Genomic DNA, 20,988 nt, shown 5'->3' on the forward strand with positions numbered 1-20,988 from the left:
AACTGACATAAAGAAGTAAGAAAAGAGAACAAAGACTCTGTTTTTTGGTAAGTTTAACTGTGAAGGGAAGGAACATAATGGGAGAATGGCCTCACAAGGCCCCTGAGAGTAGAATAAGGGTATACTAGAGAGCCATGATACCACACTCCACTTCTCCTTGACTTGCAGAATTCTTATTGCTATAAAATAAATACATGTACTCACTAACTGCTTGCAAAATTGTGTTTATTTTTCCATATTGGGTCAACAACAAAAAAATGCATTAGAATGAGAATTCACCTTTTGATTGAGATACAGATCTTTAGTTATTCTCACAAGTGGGTAATTAGTTTTGTTCACTTATAAAATAGATGCCTGCAAGTTACAACCAGAAAGGCAATGTTAACATTAAGTGGGATCTCAGACTCACTTAATTCTAGATGAAGATGAAGACGTATAATAGCACTTGTCTAAGCAAGAACACTTCGTGATGTGCCTGTATCTGTAACGTAACTTACTGCCATTGGGGCAGTCAAGAACAATTTCTCTGAACTCGTATGTTTCATCTCGACAGCAAAGGCAGGAATTTTCCAACTGAAAGATATCGTAGTTGTACCTAAAAAAATTTCAGAAATAAATATTTTTGGAATGTCTTTTGAAATCAACTGACATCAACGCTCAACTTCTAAATCATCTAAGTGATTGACCAAGCCTCCTAACCAATCTATTTTTACCTACACCTATATTACAGTTTTCTGATGTGGTAGGTAAAATCAAAAGAAAAAGGAAAAAATTCAAAATGGAGATTTATAATATCATAATCAGAGCATTATGGTACAAAAAACAGATGTTTAAATATACAACTAAAACCAAATTATTATTCTCCATACATTAATTAATATATGAAAGTGTACATAGAGGGAAAAAAGTAAAATGTTATATCTAAAGTGCATGTGACAATTTAAAAATGCACTTTTAGCAAGAGTATTTGCTTAAGTATTCTGTATGCACTGTATGAAAATACATTTGCCTAAATGTACTATGTTTGATATATATAGAAAGCTACTTCAAAATGAATCATTGTTTTTGAAAATGTTTGTATTTCAGATCTTAATATTTTACATATTAAGGTCCTGATCATTAGCTGTCATATAAAAAATTTTCCATGTAATGTTTCGAAAGCTTTATTGCCCCCACAATGTTACAAAATTAACACACAGTATACACTCAAAAACTCACCTGATGGTCTTTTTGCATTCCCCTACGCATCTTGCCATCTCAAGTCTTTTCTTGCAACCATTGTACGTAACAGTGACATTCACGAGTGAAGACCTGCAGTTAGTATTACCTAAAACAAAGCAGATCAGAGAGTCAGAAATGTTCAACATGAACAATTGCTAAGCCTCAGTGTTCTTAATTAAATTAGAGAATAGTAAAAACTATCTCACAATATTATTTCACAATATTATTCCTTTTTGTAAACATCACTGGTCTTTTACTAGGGGGAATGTTTCAACCAACATAAATCAGTATCTAGTACATTAGGTGCAAATACCCATTGTTAGTTTATGGATATATTAAATAGATTAGAATACCTGAAGTGTTACTAACACAGTATACCTTCTCTTAATAATCTGATGGTTTGTTTTAAAGAAGCCATTTTTCAACAGTTTACATTTTCCTTACATGTGGAGCTTAATTTTACTTACACGTATAGCAACATTTTTTTGAATCATAGACTCGGTCTACCTATACGGGTGGGAGAGAAAGAAAAAAGACTGAATTTTTTTTTGTATTTTTCTATAAATAATATAACATTTGTTAACTTACTGAAACAGTATCACACAGGGGGCAAATGGGTCACATGAACACAATGATCTCAGATCAGCAAGCATGAATGGGCCCATCAGTAAATTAATGGATCAAACAACTATAGTGCATTTACACAATGGAATTCTATGCAGCAGAAAGAAAGAAGGAGCTCCTACTCTTTGCAACACCATGGATGGAACTGGAAAGCATTATGCTAAGTGAAATAAGACAGACAGTGAAAGACAAATACCATATGACCTCACCTTTAATAGGAATCTAATCAACAAAATAAACAAACAAGCAAAATATAACCAAAGACACTGAAATTGAGAATAAGCTGACAGTGACCAGAAGGGAGAGGGAGGGAATTTCAGGGGCAAAGGGGAAGGGTTTGTAGGAACAAGTATAAAGGACACATGGACAAAGACAAGGGGGGCCTGGAAATAGGAGGGAGGTGGGAAGGCCTGGGGGGTGGGCTGGGATGGAGGTAAAAGGCAGAAAACTGTACTTGAACAACAACTAAAATATAAAAAATGTAAATGATAAGTAAGCACGAATGGGAGGGAGTAGAAATAAAAATGAGACTGAGTATTTACACTAACTTTTGCAACAGTGGGTCAAATGGGAAAAACAATATTTCAACCAACTTTTTCTCTAAAATAAAATACAAAGAAATAAAAAAAATATCCGTTACTCATTTTAATTGAAAAATACTTTAATAATGACATCACCACTAGACACTGTGAGTGTCTGACAGGCAAGACTTTTTACCTTATGGATTATTGCACTCTTAAACTTATCAATGTATGAGAGTAAAAAATGCAAGAAATGTTTAAATCCAACACTGGAGTGCTAAAATAAATCTGTAAAACATATTATCAATTATATCTTCAGAAAGAAAAATAAGTTGAGCTTAAACCTTCCTTAATAACTTAAATTTAAGCATTCATTAATACGAAGCCTTCACCAGACATTGGGGGACAAAAATGAAGACTGTAGAACAAAGAACAATCTGAATAGTACACATACGTGGGATTCCATGAAAATTTTGTACCTTTATAGAAAATTATTAACCTAACTCCATAAGCCTTGAAAACAAACTAGGGTTTTTGTTAAAAATAGCAATATGCTTTCTACAGTAATTTATTTCTTCTAGAATAGCACTATATTAAGTTTTATAGAGCCTGAACATGTATCTTTGACATGAAAAATATACTTGACAATAAAAGGTAGATAAGATATCTAGAATGAAATCTATCAGGTCTATTGGCCAGGCAGAAACTTTACCAAATAAGGAAGAAGACAGGTTGTGCTTGCACTGAATATGAGAAGTTAATCTTGCTGTTGATTACTTGAGAAGATGACTTACTTCTGCACACCAGGTCTGCCTAGGGCAGTCTTGAACCACTGCGACCAAACCAGTCTTACTGCAGGAGTAGGAGACACAGGGGTTCTTGGGGTCCTCAAATGAAGCACCAATCTGGGAGATAGGGAGGGGGAGAGAACAAGGTAATTATTCACCTTCATTCCTATTTGAAGTTCATAATAAAACCTGTTAAAAATTCAAATTCATGATGTTTAGTGAATTTCCAGGGGCACTCTTAGCCACTAGGTTAATATTTAAGAAGGGGTGGACTGAAAGCCTTCCATTTCCCAATTATAAATCCAACTTTCTTATTGAAAGCAGAAAATGAGTCAAGATTTTCAAATTAAAATTCACATACTGTTACTCTATTATACTTTTTCAGTATTTTGAAGAAACATTATTTTATTTGGATTGACTGGTTGTTATAAGTTTAAGGGAAAACAAATTCAAATGGGAAAAATGTCATAAAGTAGGCTTATCAAAAATAGCAAGTCAACAAATAACAAATGTTGGAGAGGTTGTGGGGAAAAGGGACCCTAGTTCACTGTTGGTGGGATTGTGGATTGGTACAACTATTATGAAGAACAGTATGGAATTTTCTCAGAAAACTAAAAATGGACCTGCCTTTTGACCCAGCAATTCCACTATTAGGAGTATATCCTAAGAACCCTGAAACACCAATCCAAAAGAACATATGCACCCCAGTGTTCATAGCAGCACCATTTACAGGAGCCAAGAGCTGGAAGCAACCTAGGTGCCCATCAGTATATGAATGGATCAAAAAATTATGGTACATATACAGAATGGAATTCTATGCAGCAGAAAGAAGAAGGAGCTCCTACCCTTTGCAACAGCATGGATGGAACTGGGAAGCATTATGCTGAGTGAAATAAGCCAGGTGTTGAAAGATAGATACCATATGATCTCACCTTTAACAGGAAGCTAAACAACAAAACAAACAAGCAAGCAAAATAAAAACAAAGACACTGAAATAGAGAACAGGGGGACAGCGACCAGAGGAGAGAGGGGAGGGAATTTCAGGGGGGAAAGGGGAAGGATTTACAGGAACCAGTATAAAGGACACATGGACAACAACTAAGGGGGGTGGAAATGGGAGGGAGGTAGGGAGCACAGGGGCGGGGCTGGGATGGGAGTAAAAGACAGAAAACTGTACTTGAAAAATAATTAAATTTTAAAAATGGGGAAAAAATAACAAGTCACATTGTACTTCTGTCTTTGCTTGTGTTTCCATACATTTAAAGTTCTCTAGATTGCTTTATAATTCATTTATGTTCAAAATTCAAACACCTGTTTTGGAAATTGTATTTTTTAGGGTCTCAAACCACAAAATAAATTTTCTGCTTAATTAGAATTTTATTTCAATTATTTTCCATATAAACAATTAGAGGTACAAGATTTTCTTTGTTCACTAAACATCAAAATATTTTAATGTTTTAAAATTGTCATTAATTCTCAAGTCAGGTCACCTTTGGATGCTAAAATTTTTTTTACAAAACTAAAAATTGGGTGTCATAAATGAGTTACCAAATTAAAAACTCTCTGACTTTGTTTTTATGTCTTCCCTAACATACCACACATATGAGTGCTTTATTTCAGATTTTTTAATGTTTGGTACCACCAATTTCAATGTATCAAAGTCAATTTGAGAATCAACTGGTTTTTGTGGCTTCCTGATAGTTTTTCTAAAAAGTTAAATTACTTTCCAAAATGCCAAATCAGTTGTCAAAACCCACCCTTGAATATACTGTATTGCTACATTCACATAATGAGATTCTAGTCTTTGGGGTTTTCTTATTTGATCTCTGACAGTTTGACCATCTGATCTTTCTGGCTATAATTACAGTTTAACTCTGTTCATTGATTTGGATGTTACAAAGTGTGTCTTCTCCATCTGGTGAGACCCATGGGAAATATTATTCAGAAGCTCCATTGCTAGGTAGTTAATGATCAAGTATATTTTCTCCCTTTGAAGTGAGCCATGCTGAGTGCAACATTTGACATTCCTTTTGAAATTGAATATAGGAAAAAATGAATTCTGTCTCACCATTACTTATGAAAATTTCATGTCATAAACTGAAATGGCCTGCACGTATTCATAATTACATTAATAAAAATAGAGAAAGTAGAAACAATCTTTACCTCATAGTTGGTATTGTTAAATAAACATGTTCTTGGTTCTGAAAAACAAATATGTTATTTTATACTAAAATAAACATTATAATTCTTTTTTATTTATAAAACAGAAATTGCATTGTGCCTATCAGCAAATGACAATGTATATATCAGCCAATTACTATGTTTTTCCCATGACACCATCATACCCCTTTAGTCTACTGATTATATTTATAACTGTTCACTCTGGTTCCCCCACACCAAAGACAGTAAATTTTAAGAGGGCAAGTACCAATTCTCTTTTATTTATCACCTCTTTCTAGCATAGTGTTTGACACACTAGTATTTCAATAAATATCTCTGGAATGTATGAGTATGGAAACAACTATTCAACTCAATCAACGTATTATGAATACACACCACAGTATCCGATTTCACAGCAGGTATCATTATCTTTGAACTTTACAAGCCTCTCTGCAGTCTTGCACGTGGGTGGAGAAGGGCACTCCTTGGGCTTACACTTTACAGCATTTGCATTAGTACAGGTGCATTTGTGGCAATTAGCAGTCCAGATGTCTCCAGGCTTCAGAAACAAACCAAGGTTAGACTTCTATTCAAATACAGGAATGACAGCCAATTTGAATTAAGACAGAGAAAAATTATGTACATACAGATTTCTCTTCTCCCAGTGGGCCATGGCAAACTGTTAACATGAAATGATAAATGCTGATTAAATTTGGCAAAATATAACCATCTGTTATTTGTAGATAACCACCAGGTGGACAATACTGTAATTAGCACTAGGATTTCAGAGAGACAGAATTATGGAGTACTGTATGATACTTTAAGGTAGAAAAATCATATCCACCCACTTTGCTCAAACTTTCTCTGGCAAGCTCTCACATATTTTCTGTTTTTATAAGCCCCTCCAAAGGAGAATTCTTAATTTCTCCAGGCAGTAGTCCATAAATCTTATGGCTACTGTTTTATTTACTATTTTACAGTCTGACTTCTGCTTCTGTAATCCTACAAGTCACCAAGAATTTATAATGACCAGTCTCAAGGGCCTTCTTGGTTTTTCAAGACCCCTAGAATAGCTGACACTTGTCACTCTCAGCTTGAAAATGTTCTTCCTTCGGATTCAACACTCTGAACTTTTCCTCTTATTAGCTCTTCCTCCTTCTTCTCATTTTGTCTCTAGTCATTCCTCTGGTACTTCCTGTCACCACAATGTCAAGTGCCCACTGTGATTATCGAGTAGACAGCTGTCCAACTTCTGGCTCCAGTCCAGACATCTCGAGGGAGGCAGACCCAGACCTTACTCAGCCTAATAAGCAGCATGCTGGCCAGTTTATAAAAACATCAAACTCGATGTGCAAAAAAAGGTTGCATCCTCTTGCCTCTAAAATCAGTTTCTCATATAAACTGGCTTTTTCCTGTTAAGAATCAAACTATCCTTTCAATCACTTAAGCTTCAAATTTAGGAGTCATTTTGATTCCTTCCTTTCTATCACTTGATATCTAATCTATTGTAGTCCTGTATCTTCATCCTCACTTGAATGCCTTCCTTTTCCTGGTTCTACTTATTATATAATAATCTAGGCTCTTATTATCAATGATGGAGCATACTCTGGTTTTTTCAGGGGTTACTCTTGTTCAGATCTCTTCTTGATCCAGTCAACTTTCTATACCGCAGTTAGGATAATTCTCCTAAAGCCTAATTTTCATCTCATACTTTCTTTGAGTAAAAACTTCTAACATCCCTTTAATAGCTTTATAAAATATTATTTATTTTAGCATTCTAGCTTCTCGGGTTTGCCCTAATGTGGCTCCAATCTACCTTCTCAACCTTGTCTTACTCCTTCATGTATATATACCCTGGACTAGTCTGTATATTGTTCTCAAATTACAATTCTATTATGTATTTCATGTTTTTACTGTGAAATTTATTCTCAGTTTTATATATATAAATCACCCATGTTTCTTTGAAAACCTCCCATCTCCCACAATATTCTACAGTCAAAGATGAAATTTTTCCCTCATTTTTGCCACTTTCTACAAAGCTTATCCCTTTGACTTGAGAATAGGAGGAACTCAAAACCCTCTAAAATTATTGAACTTTGTTGAAGTTTAATTTTTCTCACTACAATTTAGCTCTCAGAACAGCTGAAATTATCTAATTCAAAAGATGCTCCCAAGTGATGGTATTTTGATCAAGATGCATAATTACACAAGACACTTTATTTAGTTAGTACACTATTTTGACTGATAACATTTATTTGGTTTGGCTTCATCAGTTTGTGTGGGAGAAAACAGACTACTATTCACTATTTGGTGAATAAAAACAAAATTCATCTACTTTAAGTTTTTCTGTTCTATAACATTTTCATGGTGACTTTCTTTAGCATGACCTGTGAAACTGATTGATAGGCATCACTGATGCAGAATGACTGGCCTTCCGTGCAGGTGTTCTTACCTGGAGGCGGTGGGAGCTGTGCTGGACATCCTGCGTAAAACAGACAGCTCAGGTTAGTCCCTAAAGTTATTAGAATAGTTTTCAGGCCATCATAGTTACCTCATTCCTGAAAATAATTAGCTACATTGCTAGTCTTAAAAACAGACATATTCCCGTCTCTCTTTTCTTTCTGCTCCTTGTGGCATTTGAAATTCCATGACCAGTGAGTGTTCCCTCTGAATCACAAATTTTAATGGGTGGGATATATGTGAATCTGAAGGAGAAATGAGAAAGCATCAAGGTAAACTTCTCTAACTTGGAGATTTCCTTGGAAGACAGTTCTGATAAATAGGATAAGAAAATATATCATCGAAGCAGGAAAAGAATGTCAGATACAGGACACGTATGAGTATGTTTAGTTACCTACTTATTTAACACACTAAGAACTCGTATCTTTTAGTCTTCTTGAACTATTTCAATCTGGCTCTATCTCTACCCCCAGCAAATGCTTTAAACAGGTCACGTGTTTCTTTTTGAAGCTTTACGCCTCACATATTTTGGTCAAACCAATAATTTACTGATACATTTCAAATTCTGTGTTCAAGCAGCTAAACATCAGATCAATACTTTTATTCTACATACCATGTAAATACTCTGGCCTAGAAGCAACAGAATATTTGAAAACAACATAAATTTCTACATTTTAGGTAGAGAGATGCCCATAAATAACAAGTACAGAAAAACAGAAAGGAAATTAAAGATGTGGGAGTTGGCAGGATCAAGCATCTCTCTTTACTGAGGGAGGCTAGGCTATTCCCCAATTAAGAAAGTTCAACAGGTTAGCAGAAACCAGCAGTAAGAGAGAGAAATCGTCTATTAGGCATTAATATAGTAGGAAAATTTTTCCTGAAGCAGAATTCTAAGAGTTCATTGAAGATATTTGTAAGAGGAATCATAAAGGACAATCTCCTGCCCTGGCTGGTGTGGCTTAGTGGATGGAGCACAGGCCTGAGACCCAAAGGGTCACCAGTTTGATTCCCAGTCAGGGTACAGGCCTGGGTTGCTGCCCAGGCCCCCAGTAGGGGGCACGTGAGAGGCAACCACACATTGATGTTTCTCTCCCTCTCTTTCTCCTTTCCTTCCTCCCTGTCTAAAAATAAAATGAACAATTTTTTTTAAAAAAAGGAACAATCTCCTAATCTCCCCCTTGTTATCAGAATAATTTCTCCCAAACACCTATCTGATCATATTGTTTTCTTGACAGAATTCGTTTAGGAATCCCATTTGGTGTAAGGACTAAAGTATTGTTTGAGCTTGGCTATAAGGTTCATGAACTTTCTTCTACTTACCTTTCCAATCTCATTTCTTCCCTGAACCTCATAGAGTCACTATCTGGTTGATTCCTGAATTCACTCATGCTGTCTCACATCTCTGTCTTTTCAAGGGCCATTTAGTAGAATTCCCTTCTCGCCACAGCCCTTATTAAACTCAATCACATCCTTCCTGTTCCCTTCACTCAATAATACCAACTAATGGGGGAAATTAATATTCTCCACTCACTGCACCCTTGAGACCATAATTGCTGCACATGTTTATGGGTTAATGTTAAATACACTGTAAAGACAGTTTCAATGCCCATAATAATCCACACCACTCTCCCACACACAAAGTAATAAAATGACAAGGACTGTGTTTTATTGATGTTCTTGGCTATTAGTGTCTGCTGCAGAGTCTAACACATGCAAGGTATCAAAGAAACGTTAGTTGAATAGGTAACAAAAAAATCAGGTTTCCCATACCGACCTGTTTTATTTTCAGGTTCTCGATTTCCTGTTGTTACTACAGTGGTTTCTGAGGAGAAATGAAAGGATGGCATTGTCATTTTATTTATTGGAATGACACATATGCATATCAAGTTTCTGCATATGTCAGTGTACCAATAACCACACAAATTCATCCTCAAGGAAAGCTTTATGCGGATTAGACCATTCATTCCAGTACATTCACTTTGGGGATTATTTTTATTCCATTTGACACTGAGGAGAAGCCTCTAAAATCAAATATTAAAAAATTCAGGAATAGTATATTTCATAGTCTCATACTCAGAGATTTGGTTTTTTTCCACCATTCCCCTCCCTCTTTGCGATGTTAATCTTCCTCCTGCCTCTGGCCAGGATGGAAAAGAAACAGGATATAACCCAGGATGTCTTTTTCAAAGACCTGGTAGCCACTCCTTTAAAAAGTAATCATCAAGGATACACTTATATGCAGAATCTAATGAGCTAATAAACAAAATAGAAACAGACTCATAGGTACACAGAACAGACTGACAGCCGTTAGAAGGAATGGGGTTTGCAGGGCTGAGGAAAAGGGAAAGAAACAAAGCTGGCAGGACCTCAGAGACACAGGCAATGGCATGGTGATTAAGAGAGGGAAAGGGGGGCGGGGGAAGTAGAAAAGGTCATACGGGGAGATACATGGTGATGGAAGGAGACTTAACTTTGGGTGGTGAACACACAGTACAAACCAGATGATGCATTATAGAATTGTACAACTGAAACCTGTATAATTTTATTAACCAATAAAATTATATTGGTTACCCAATATAAATTGGGTAACCAATGTAATTTGGGTAACCAAATATAAGTCACCCCGATAAATTTAATAAAACTTAAAAAGGAAAAAAAGACTATATAACCCATCACAAAATTATGGGAGTATATTAGATTATTGTTAACACATTTAACTTAATTTTATGAAATATTTGTTCTAGTTCTGTGAAATATGACATTGGAAACCTGATGGGAATTGTGTTGAATCTATAGACTGCTTTGGGTAGTATGGACATTTTAATGAGGTCAATTCTTCCTATCCATGAATGTGTTGTGTGCTTCAACTTATTTATATCTTTTTCAATTTCTTTCTTCAGTGTCTCACAATTTTTTGGACTAGAGATCTTTTACATCCTTGGTTAGATTTATTATTAAGTATTTTTGAGGCAATTGTAAATGATATTATTTTCTTAATTTCCCTTCCTGTTAGTTTCCTTTCTGTTAGTTGCGTATTAAAATGCAATTGATTTCTGGATATTAACTTTGTATCCTGCTACTTCTCTGCATTGATTTATCAGTTCCAGCAGTTTCTTGGAGGCATACTTGGGGTTCCCTATGTACGGCATCATATCATCTGCAAATACTCATAGATGGAAAGCAAGATGATAGCTATGATGGGGGAGTTAGGGAGTGGGGAGACTGAGCAGAAAGGAAAAAGGACTGCTAGACATGGACATCAGTGTGGTGATTATGGAGGGGATGGGGATATAAGGGGCCTAAATGATAATGGGAAAAACACAATACGAATTTAAATTTTACAAAAAGGTATCATATGCTATTGCTCCAGAGCTAGCCCTAAGACAGAAATTGTAGCACCAGTTTCCTCACTGACTTACCTGTGTTGGAACTTCCAGGTGAGGTGGTCCTGCCAGGGGCCGGTCCAGTAGAGCCTGAAAGCAAAATTGAAAGGCAACATTATGTAATTTCATTCCCATAATAAGAGTATATTCTAGAATAGGCCAAGGAAAATACAGAACTTTTTATTATGTAAAGAGATCATTTTCAGGAATAGCTTGTTCCAGAATTGTTTTTATGCATTTCCTAATGTAACGGTTCATTCTGAATATAAATTTGTCAGGGTGCAATGAAGGGGGGGGGGGCTGTGGGGACTCGCAAAGATAACACTCTTTTCTCTGGGGTCCATGCTGGAGAGACAAAGGCATTTTTCTTTTCTTACTTGTTTGAATGCCAGTGACTAGGCTACTAGATTCTCCTAGAAAAAGAAATAAAGCAGGATTGACTGTCTGTTAAATTTTTTGTTTGGGTAATGTATTGATGCTGTAGAAATTTTAATGTTCTAGAAAAGTTCAGACATGCAATAAAGAAATCTGGTGATACTGGATAATGTTAGCATAGCATCATAATTAAGAGGATAGACTTTGGAGCCAGACCCCCCTGAGTTGAAATCTGCTGTTTATTTGCTGTGTCACTTTGGGAAAGTTAGTTAATATCTCTGAACCACAGATTTTCTCATCTGTAAAAAAGAAATAGTACTTACCTCATAGTTTGGAGTGAGGAATAAAAGAAATAATAATGAGAAGACTGTATGTAGAACAGTCAGCGCTCTAAAGATTTAGTTATGATATCATCAGAAAGCAGAGAGGTAAAGAAGTCCACCAACTCACTAGTACTGATTCCTGTGGCTCCACTGCCTCTAGAGGGCGATGTAGCTTCTAAGAGAGAGGAAAGGTAGAAAAATGTGAGCTGAAGACCAATGAACATTCTGAGGAAAGTTAAGGGTGTACTCTTCTTAATGGAAGCACCATGGAAGATTCTCTCCAGCTAGCTGGCTCACCTGTGTTTGAACTCCCGGGTTCAAGTGCAGTGCGAGAAGCTACTGTAGTGGTGCCTGCAACAAGATGGTAAAGTCTGGTAATTGGAACTACTGGGAAGAGATACCAGGTTACTATTTTACTACAGCAGACTTAAAAAATAGACCATGACATCTGAAGTTAAGTAAGGGGAATTTCCTTCTTGTTAACCTACCTGTGTTAAAACCTCCAGACGTAATTGTAGTCCCAGAAGACTCTTCAGTGGTACCTAAAATGCAAAAAGTACAGTTTAACTGTAACTGTATTACAGTTAAATATACTGTAATACAAAATAATACAAAAGAGGCCATGTAATTTGTAGGAGAACATGAAATTCTGCATCAACTGCTTCACTCACTGAAGTCAGACATCCAAGTGGCACCAGTAGTGCCAAGGGTGAATGCAATGGTACCTGAAACACAAACGGTCTGACACCTTCAGTGTGTTTCCTGTTTGTCTCCTAAAATCGGGCCACCACAAGGACTCCAGGTGTATCTGTGCTATATTGAAGGGCCCTGTCCCTGCTTCCTAAAGACCTGAGAAACTCCTTCTTTCCTATGACCAATACCAATAGAAAATCTCCAAAAGCAGTAATATTCTCAACATGACCAACTGTCCCAGAGAACCCACTTTTTCCAAATATGATTAAACACATGGCTTTAGCCTACATTCACCGCTTACACTAACAATGTAATGACGATTGGGGAAAGCCAAAAAAAAAAAAGAATTAAGGGTCTGAGAAACATATTGCGATAATCATTGCCCTTTTGGACAAGAAAACCTTTGCAGAGGATATGCCTGTTTACAGGTCACATTGCTTTCTTCTCTTCCCAGAGACATAGTATGTCATCCTCCCCTGGCATCCTAGTGAGGTATAGGCCACTACAGGCAGGAGATGTCAAATTGGTTTGACTAGTGGCCCTTCCTTACAAAGTAGCCTCTAGTGATGAGAATAGAGGCCAGGATTGAGGGTTTCCCAAAGTCTGTTAAATCTGGGAAAACTGGGGTGAAAGTACATAGCACGCAGCTCCAAAGCACACCTCGCGGCAAGCGAGGCTAAGAAGACTCATCTTGAATGGAGCACCCCAACCCAAACTGCAGGAACTCTTTCTCACCAGGTCTGGATCCACTGCCAGAAGTGCCGCCGCTGCCTTCTGTCAATGTTGTGGCCTCTGAAGGCAGAAGATGGTGAGGGGTGAGGTGGGAGGATTTCACATCAGAGGGAAGAATTATATTCACCTTGTATCACTGCAGGACTACTAACTATACTCAGAGTTAAAGTACTGACATTTCCTCCTGTTCACCTACCAGTGTGGGAACTCCCGGGTATAATGGTCGTCCTAGGCTTTTCCCCTGTGGCACCTATCAATGAGAAAAATGAAGATATCAGCACAGCATGCTGTCCCCTTTCAAATTGAAGGAACAATATGGCCTTGAGCTACCAAAAGAAATTCATGGGACCTCTCTTTCTACAAGAAATCAACTGCCAATTCCTTTGCACACTTTCCTTCCCTGACCCACCCTTTCATCATTGTTGATACTGGAGTCCTCCCCCCCACCATGCCACCTCCTCACACCCCATGTCCTCTGCCACTGAAAGTAAAAGGTGACCTTATGCCACCCTCACCTGTTTCACTTCCTGTCCCTGGACTCCCTGGGGAAGCAGAGGTGCCTAAAAGAGAGAAGAGGCAGATGATGAGTTTATCTTTCTAACTGTCATTCCTCAATTACTTGGGACACTGTGATATTCGGATGTTTAAGATGGGACTGTGGGACTCATATCCTCTCAGAACCTACCTGGCTTGGAATTCGCTGAGCTGCTGCTGGCTCCAGGAGGAGGCCCGGTGGTGCCTGGGAACAAACCAGAGGGAAAAGTCAATATAAGAATGTGTTTTAGAGCTCCGCTGGAATTTGTTCAGCAAATCCTCGAGGCAATGTTGTTTTAGGCCTTCACATGTAGCACTGAGCACAATATTCAAAGTTGCTTCCCCTAACGTGGCTGCATCCTAGTTGGTGAAGACCAGCGATGAGCAGTACACACCACAAAGAAGTCAAAGGCTGTACTTTGCTATGTATAATGTGCACACAGGTACCTGGCCCAAACATCCAAGGAAAAATTACATTGAATTTTCACTTCAATTATATATTTACTTATATTCAGATACTTCTTTTCTGTATCACAAAAATATCTAGCACTTATTTTTCCTCATCTGACAGTAAAGGAGATTGTAGGTAACCAACAATCACAAAACACCAGAGCAGACCCAAGGTACTTCAGGTATGAACCATGTATGACACACATCCCTATTTTTCCCTCAAACATTTATGCACAAAACTGCACACCGTATATGGCAAAATGCAGTCATGGATATTAGTCACAGTTATGGAACAAATGTTCAAAACACAAAATAAGACAGGGGCTCTCACAGGCAGGGGTAGGACCACAGTGGGCCTCATACCTGCCCTCAGAGAAGGAGCTCTGAGGCCTGGGCCTGGCACATCTGGATGAGGGAGTGTGAGAACACTCGTTGTCTGGGCTGACCCAGCTTGCCAGCTCTCAGGCATGCTGTGCTCCCTGAGCAAATGCAGGCCCCTTTCCCTTACCCACGGTCCCATTCACGGGCCCACACTAGCCGTACAAACAGAAATCTGACAAAAACCCCAGACACTCAGTTCAGAAACAACTCACCTCCTGGAAGTCCTGCTTGGGTGCCCCTTTCTCCTATGGATGTTGTGGCCTCTGAGAGAGAGAAGAAGGGGAGGAGTAAAGGCTGGGTGGTTGGGGAGGGCACACTGCACTGCTGTCACCCAGGTATCCCTCCAGCTGGCAGTGTGCAGCTTTCCCAATCAGATGCTGGAGGCATCTGATTTTACAGATGACAGAAAAAAAATCTATGTCACCCTGGTGACAACCCTGTGTTGGAAGTGCCAGGGCCAAGAGTTGTGCCTGCGGCTACCCCAGCCATACTTGAAACACTAAGGGTCTGACATCTTCAATGTATTTCCTATTTGTCTCCTGAAACCTGGCCTCCTCAAGGACTCCAGGTGTATGTGTATCATAACGAAGGGCCCTAGCCCTGCTTCCCAATGACCTGAGAATATCAGACTTTCCTATGACCAATAGCAATAGGAAATCTCCAAAACCACCAATATGCCCAACATGAGCACTGTCCCAAAGATCCCACTTTGGTCAAGTATGGTGAAAAATATGGCTTTAGCCTAGATTCACTGCTTACACTCACAAGGTACTGACCACTCGGGAAATCCAGAAAAAGATTTCAGTGTCCAGAAGACAATTGCTATCATCATGGCCCTTTTGGACAAGAAAACCTTTGCAGAGGCTATGCCTGTTTATGGGTTCACATTGCTTTTTTTCTTGCCAGAGATACACTATTTCTCATCCTCCCCTGGGGTGTTAGTGACATATATGCCATCACAGGGGCGAGCTCTCATACTGCTTTCAGCAGCAGTCCTTCTTTACAAAGTAGCCTCTGGTGATGAGACTGGAGGCCAGTATTGAGGGTTTCCCAAATTCTATTCAATTTGGGAAAAGCTCAGCCCAAGTGCAGACCACTGTGCTACAAAGTACACCTCCTGGCAGACCAGGCTAAGAGGACTCATCTTGAATGGAGCACCCCACCCAAACTGCAGGAACTCTTTCTCACCAGGTCTGGATCCACTGCCAGAAGTGCCGCCGCTGCCTTCTGTCAATGTCGTGGCCTCTGAAAGCAGAAGATGGTGAGGGGTGAGGTGGGAGGATTTAACATCAGAGGGAAGAATTACATTCACCTTGTATCACTGCAGGCCATCTAACTATACTGGGAGTTAACGTATTGAGATTTCTTCCTGTTCACCTACCAGTGTGGGATCTCCTGGGTATAATGGTTGTCCTGGGGTATTCCCTTGTGGCACCTATCAATGAGAAAAATGAATTTATCAGCACAGCATGCTGTCCCCTTTCAAACTGAAGTAACCATTTGGCTTCGAGCAATGAAAAAAACAGTTCCTGGGACCACTCTTTCTATAAGAAATCAACTGCCAATTCCTTTGCACACTTACCTTCCCTGACCCACCCTTTCATCATTGTTGCTACTGGAGTTCTTCCCCCCACCCCACTAGACCCACCACTTTTCCCCTGCCACTGAAAGTGAAAGGTGACCTTATGCCACCCTCACCTGTTTCACTTCCTGTCCCTGGACTCCCTGGGGAAGCAGAAGTGCCTAAAAGAGAGAAGAGGCAGATGATGAGTTTATCTTTCTAAGTGTCATTCCTCAATTACTTGGGGCATTGTGATTTCCTGATGTTTAAGGTGGGACTGTGGGACTCTCATCCTCTCAGAACCTACCTGGCTTGGAATTTGGTGAGGCGCTGCTGGCTCCAGGAGGAGGCCCGGTGGTGCCTGGGAACAAACCAGAGGGAAAAGTCAATATAAGAATGTGTTTTAGAGCTCCGCTGGAATTTGTTCAGCAAATCCTCGAGGCAATGTTGTTTTAGGCCTTCACATGTAGCACTGAGCACAATATTCAAAGTTGCTTCCCCTAACGTGGCTGCATCCTAGTTGGTGAAGACCAGCGATGAGCAGTACACACCACAAAGAAGTCAAAGGCTGTACTTTGCTATGTATAATGTGCACACAGGTACCTGGCCCAAACATCCAAGGAAAAATTACATTGAATTTTCACTTCAATTATATATTTACTTATATTCAGATACTTCTTTTCTGTATCACAAAAATATCTAGCATTTATTTTTCCTCATGTGACAGTAAAAGAGATTGTAGGTAACCAACAATCACAAAACATCAGAGCAGACCCAAGGTACTTCAGGTACAAACCATGTATGACACACATCCCTATTTTTCCCTCAAACATTTATGCACAAAACTGCACACCGTATATGGCAAAATGCAGTCATGGATATTAGTCACAGCTATGGAACAAATGTTCAAAACACAAAATAAGACAGGGGCTGTCACAGGCAGGGGTAGGACCACAGTGGGCCTCATACCTGCCCTCAGAGAAGGAGCTCTGAGGCCTGGGCCTGGCACATCTGGATGAGGGAGTGTGAGAACACTCGTTGTCTGGGCTGACCCAGCTTGCCAGCTCTCAGGCATGCTGTGCTCCCTGAGCAAATGCAGGCCCCTTTCCCTTACCCACGGTCCCATTCACGGGCCCACACTAGCCGTACAAACAGAAATCTGACAAAAACCCCAGACACTCAGTTCAGAAACAACTCACCTCCTGGAAGTCCTGCTTGGGTGCCCCTTTCTCCTATGGATGTTGTGGCCTCTGAGAGAGAGAAGAAGGGGAGGAGTAAAGGCTGGGTGGTGGGGGAGGGCACACTGCACTGCTGTCACCCAGGTAGCACTCCAGCTGGCAGTGTGCGGCTTTCCCACACACGTTCAGACTTGCCTCGGACAGAACTTCCAGGTGGCAAAGCTTTGGTAGAGAGTATACCAGTCATGCCTACAGGCAAGGGTCAGGGCTTCCTAACTCAATGTGTGCGTGTTGCGTGATCGAAGAAGAAACCTGAGGTCTCCATGTAGCACACAGCGAAAGCCCTGTGAGTTTTAGTACTGAGCAGCTCTCTATGTGTGTCCCATGTAACATCTATTCCTAAAACCATTTTATTGAGTGTTCTCAACCATCCCATCTCTTTACTGGGGGGGAAATGGAACTTTCTATACTACTATTCACCCGTCATTTGTTTGAATTTGTGACAGGCTAGTGAAGACTCTTAAGATTCGAGACAGTGAGGAGTCAATGGAAAGATGGGCTTGCGTTTTTCAGTCTGCATTTGCTCAATTGTGTACACATTATGCTCAATAGTCTACACATACATCAGTAGTGCAGAAATATTTTTGAAGGCTCTTTTTTCTTCTAATTATATTTTGTTGATTATGCCCTTATACTTGTTCCACTTCCCCCTCCAATCATTTCCCTTACTCCTGCACCCCCCTCCCATCCACCTTCTCCCCCTCAGTTCATGGCCACGGGCCATACATACAACTTCTTCAGTTTCTACACATCCTTTACTATTCTCAGCCCCCGTCCCATCTATAGTGTGCCTGCAATTTATGCTACTGACTCCATATAGCTTTTCCCCCACTTCCTCCCGCTCCTTCCCCACTGAAAATGCTCCATGTGATCTCCATTTCTGGGGTTCTGTTCCTATTCAAGTTGTTTGCTGAATTTGTTGGGAGATTTTTGTTTGTTTGTTTGTTTTGTTTTGTTTTGTTTTCTTCCATTCCGTTGTGCATGATTGTGAGTTTGTTGTCATTTTACTGTTCATATGTTTGATCATCTTCATTTTCTTATTAATTCCCTCTAACTTGTCATATCTTAGGGGCTTGGTGAGGATGAACTCCTTTAACTTGACCTTATCTGAGAAGCACTCTATTGCCCTTCCATTCTAAATGATAGCTTTGCTGGATCCAGTAATCTAGGATGTACATCCTTGCCTTTCATGAATTTGAACACTTCTTTCCATGGCCCTCTTGCCTGTAAGTTTCCTTCTGAGAAGTCAGCTGACAGACTTATGGGAACTCCCTTGTAAGTAAGTGTCTCCTTTTCTCTTGAGGCTTCAAGAATTCTCCTTTTCTCATTAATCTTGAGTAATGTAACTATGATGAAGTTTGGTGTGTGCCTACGAGTTTCAGATCTCTGAAAGTGGCTATTCCGAAGTATAGGTATGAACTAGTAGCCCTCACCAGTAACTGTTCTCATGTGGGTTTTCCCACTTTCCCTGAGGAGTGGTTGTGGCCCTGAGGGAGAGAATGTGGAGAGGAGTGAATTGGACAATGTGTCAGGATCACGGTAATATCTGGTGGTATCTCATCTTCTATATGGTGGTAGGTTAAGAAAACAGTCACATGGGAGGCATCTGATTTTACAGAGGACAGGAAAAAAATCTATGTCACCCTGGTGACAACCCTGTGTTGGAAGTGCCAGGGCCAAGAGTTGTGCCTGAGGCTACCCCAGCCATACTTGAAACACTAAGGGTCTGACGTCTTCAATGAATTTCCTGTTTGTCTCCTGAAACCTGGCCTCCTCAAGGACTCCAGGTGTATCTGTGTTATAATGAAGAGCCCTGTCCCTGCTTCCCAATGAACTGAGAATATCAGTCTTTCCTATGACCAATAGCAATAGGAAATCTCCAAAACCACCGACATTCTCAACATGAGCACTGTCCCAAAGATCCCACTTTGGTCAAGTATGGTGAAAAATATGGCTTTAGCCTAGATTCATTGCTTACACTCACAAGGTACTGACCACTCGGAAAATCCAGAAAAAGATTTCAGTGTCCAGAAGACAATTAATATCATCATTGCCCTTTTGGACAAGAAAACCTTTGCAGAGGATATGCCTGTTTACAGGTTCACATTGCTTTCTTCTCTTCCCAGAGACATACTATGTCTCATCCTCCCCTGGGGTGTTAGTGACATATATGCCATGACAGGGGCGAGCTATCATACTGCTTTCAACAGTGACCCTTCTTTACAAAGTAGCCTCTGGTGATGAGACAAGAGGCCAGTATTGAGAGTTTCCCAAAGTCTGTTTAATCTGGGTAAAACCCAGCTCAAGTGCAGACCACTCTGCTGCAAAGCACACCTCCCCACAGGAGAGGCTAAGAAGACGCATCATATGTGGAGCACCCCACCCAAACTGCAGGAACTCTTTCTCACCAGGTCTGGATCCACTGCCAGAAGTGCCGCCGCTGCCTTCTGTCAATGTTGTGGCCTCTGAAGGCGGAAGATGGTGAGGGGTGAGGTGGGAGGATTTAACATCAGAGGGAAGAATTACATTCTCTCACCTTGTATCACAGCAGGCCTACTAACTATACTGGGAGTGAAAGTATTGAGATTTCCTCCTGTTCACCTACCAGTGTGGGAACTCCCGGGTATAATGGTCGTCCTAGGGTATTCCCTTGTGGTACGTATCAATGAGAAAAATGAACGTATCAGCATATCCTGCTCCCTCTTTCAAACTGAAATAATCATATGGCCTCAAGCAACCAAAAAAAAATTCCTGGGACCTCTCTTTCTATAAGAAATCAACTGTCAATTCCATTGCACATTTTCCTTCCCTTACTCATCCATTCATTATTGTTGCTACAGGAGTCCTTTCCCCCACCCCAGTAGCCCCACCCCCTGTCCCCTGCATCTGAATCCAAAAGGTGACCTCAACCCAGCCTCACCTGTTTCACTTCCTGTCCCTGGACTCCCTGGGGAAGCAGAGGTGCCTAAAAGAGAGAAGAGGCAGATGATGAGTTTATCTTTCTAAGTGTCATTCCTCAATTACTTGGGGCATTGTGATTTCCTGATGTTTAAGGTGGGACTGTGGGACTCTCATCCTCTCAGAACCTACCTGGCTTGGAATTCGGTGAGCTGCTGCTGGCTCCAGGAGGAGGCCCGGTGGTGCCTGGGAACAAACCAGAGGGAAACGTCAACATAAGAATGTGTTTCAGACCTCCGCTGGAATTTGTTCAGCAAATCTTCGATGCAATGTTGTTTTAGGCCTTCGATTGTAGTAGTGAGCACAATATTAAAAGGTGTTTTCACTAATCCATCTACATTGCAGCTGGTGTAGAACAGGGATGAGCAGTACACACGACAAAGGAGTAAAAGGTGTATTTTATCATGGATAATGCGCACCCAAGTACCTGGCCCAAACTTCCAGGGGAAAATTGCGTTAAATTTCAACCTCAATTATCTATTTATTTATATTCAGACACTTCTTTTCTGCATCAAAAGAATTTTCAGTTTTCATTTTTCAATATGTTACAGTACACGAGATTGTAAGTAAACAGCAATTACAAAAC

The 20,988-nt window shown here is 39.9% G+C and overlaps 1 protein-coding gene across 1 annotated transcript; it reads right to left on the reverse strand.

Moving 5' to 3' along the window:
* Positions 1–244: 244 nt before the first annotated feature.
* LOC118995218 (submaxillary mucin-like protein) lies at positions 245–20,619 on the reverse strand. Its single transcript, XM_037058178.1, has 22 exons — positions 20,535–20,619; positions 20,365–20,409; positions 16,027–16,080; positions 15,834–15,890; positions 14,858–14,908; positions 13,966–14,019; positions 13,796–13,840; positions 13,477–13,530; positions 13,284–13,340; positions 12,344–12,397; positions 12,153–12,206; positions 11,983–12,030; positions 11,194–11,247; positions 9,549–9,596; positions 7,767–7,796; positions 5,962–5,993; positions 5,711–5,873; positions 5,318–5,355; positions 3,161–3,271; positions 1,689–1,728; positions 1,219–1,327; positions 245–595 (listed from the first exon to the last, which is right to left on the reverse strand). Exons 1-22 carry the CDS (start codon positions 20,617–20,619, stop codon positions 406–408), a joined length of 1,473 nt encoding a protein of 490 aa, XP_036914073.1. The 3' UTR covers positions 245–405.
* Positions 20,620–20,988: the final 369 nt, after the last annotated feature.

This window comes from Sturnira hondurensis, unplaced genomic scaffold, assembly GCF_014824575.4.
Source record: "Sturnira hondurensis isolate 20B ecotype Veracruz unplaced genomic scaffold, ASM1482457v3 Scaffold0009935, whole genome shotgun sequence".
NCBI classification, from domain to species: domain Eukaryota; kingdom Metazoa; phylum Chordata; class Mammalia; order Chiroptera; family Phyllostomidae; genus Sturnira; species Sturnira hondurensis.